Here is a 2,218-nt window from a genome sequence, read left to right on the forward strand (position 1 = left end):
ATAATATACACCGAAATGATCCTGCCTCCTGGCTGTCTCTCTCTGTCTGTTCTCTATTTGATAGTCAAAGTATTACACAAAAAAATTAGATAAATAATTTATGCAGTATAATCAATTCGCTTAAAGATAGAATTTCCTTAATATATGACCCGAAGTTCAAATTTCACTTTCGTTCCACCTTTAGAAGAGCCCGAACGCACGTTTCATCAACTAATCCGAGAAAACCAAACAATGACCGATCTAGCCCTCCTTTCATTAGAGGAATATACAAGCCGTACTAGAGACGAAGATGATCATGGAGTCATTCGTCCCGCGATACCAGCCCAGACAAATTTCGAATTGAAAGGACAATTTCTTCACCTTCTACGAGAAACTCCGTTTGCCGGAAGAGAAGATGAAGATGCGAACCAACATGTCGAAGCTGTACTCGAAATAGCTGACTACTTCAACATTGTTGGAGTAAGCAAAGATGCAGTCATGCTTAGAGTGTTTCCAATAACACTACAAGGAGCTGCAAAACGCTGGATAAAATCTGAACCTACGATTACCACATGGGAGGGTTTAAGAACAAAATTCATAAAACAATTTAGCCCACCATGCAAAATTGCTAAGATGAAAATGAAAATTCAAAATTTTCAGCAGCTTGAAGATGAGACACTGTATGATGCTTGGGACCGTTATAAAGAAATGCTGCAAAATTGTCCACAACATGATCTAAATCCACATCAGGTCGTGCAGACTTTCTATAACGAGATCGATGTTTGTACCCGTCAGTTAGTTGACTCTCAAGGACCCATTCCTAAGAAAAATCCAGCTGACGGGAAAGCAATAATCGAGGAACTCGCCCAACACTCACATCAGTGGCATTCTTCACGAGATTCATCTTTTCGAAAAAGATCAACAGGAGAGAGCTCAGATGGCTTGGCAGCATTAAATGCAAAATTGGATGCATTAGGAAGAGACATGAAAAAGGTCAATCAGACAATTCATGCTATCCAAGTCGGCTGTGACAACTGTAATGGACCACATCTTGAAAGAGATTGTCCATTAGATCAAGATGGGAATCAAAAGGTTGATGTATGCTACTCATCTGGAGATAGATACGATGAAAGGAAGCCTCGAAACAACTGGAAACCATTCGATGAATACAAGAAGGAAATGGAGATGCAAGGGAAATGGAGACAAAGCGGTCAAGGTTTCTACCAAAAAAACCCACCATTGGAGCAAATTGTGCAAGAAAAGAAGCCAACTTTCGAAGAAATGATGGCCAGATTTGCAGAAGCATCTGATAAAAGACATCGAGATACAGAAGAGTTGGTGAAAAGAATCGGATCAACAACTGAAACTGCTCTAAGAAATCAGCAAGCTTCGATGTTGAACATCGAAAACCAAGTCGGGCAAATTTCGAGAGTACTACAAGAGCGATTTCCTGGAACATTACCAAGTAACACTGAGACAAATCCGACTGCTCATGTCAAAGCAATAACAACTCGAACTGGAAAAAATCTTGAGCCGTTAGTTCCAGTTCATACTAACGAACCTTCTACTATTTCACAATCCCAAGAGAAGGAAAAAGAACCAGTTCCGGTTGAGACAACTACATCCACTCCAGTTGTCAAACCATATAGGCCACCAATTCCTTTCCCTCAACGCTTGAGGAAGGAAAAAGAGGAGGAGGACTATCGCAAATTCATCGATCATATAAAATCCTTGCATATCAACATCCCATTCATTGAAGCTATGGCTCAAATGCCCCAATATGCAAAATTTCTGAAAGATTTGCTTGTTAACCGAAAGAAAATGGAGGAAGCTTCAAGTGTAGTATTAAACGAACAATGTTCAGCAGCCATGTTGAACAAACTTCCTCAGAAAATGAGAGATCCAGGAAGTCTGACTTTACCGTGCCAATTTGGTAAACTAAATATATTGTGATTGGATCCTAGCCTTAATATTACATTTGGGTGTTTTATTAAGGACTGTCTTTATATCTAAACTAAACTTGTTTTCTTCTTTTCAGATGTCTTCCAACAATGCTGCTTCTGGCTCAAACCCTACCGACTCCTTCTCTCTCATGAATCTTTGTGGGAGAGTCATCTTTGATGGATCCAACTTTACCGATTGGATCATGAACATCAGGATGGTCACTCGTTACGAGAACAAAGAATATGTTATCGACAAGGAGCTTAAGGTACCTGAGCCAACTGCTACTCCTGGGGAG

The 2,218-nt window shown here is 40.1% G+C and overlaps 1 protein-coding gene across 1 annotated transcript; it reads left to right on the forward strand.

Annotated features, from left to right (window-relative positions):
* Positions 1-231: 231 nt before the first annotated feature.
* On the forward strand, positions 232-1,932 carry LOC145163362 (uncharacterized). The gene has a single exon (XM_079082202.1). It carries the CDS (start codon positions 232-234, stop codon positions 1,930-1,932), a length of 1,701 nt encoding a protein of 566 aa, XP_078938328.1.
* Positions 1,933-2,218: the final 286 nt, after the last annotated feature.

Source organism: Lactuca virosa, chromosome 3, assembly GCF_052849685.1.
Source record: "Lactuca virosa cultivar CGN04683 chromosome 3, Lactuca_virosa_CGN04683_v6, whole genome shotgun sequence".
Classification (NCBI taxonomy): domain Eukaryota; kingdom Viridiplantae; phylum Streptophyta; class Magnoliopsida; order Asterales; family Asteraceae; genus Lactuca; species Lactuca virosa.

Bases quoted from the DNA above. Each gene is read 5' to 3' on its own strand.
- LOC145163362 (XM_079082202.1), top strand. From the start codon at position 232: ATGACCGATCTAGCCCTCCTTTCATTAGAGGAATATACAAGCCGTACT.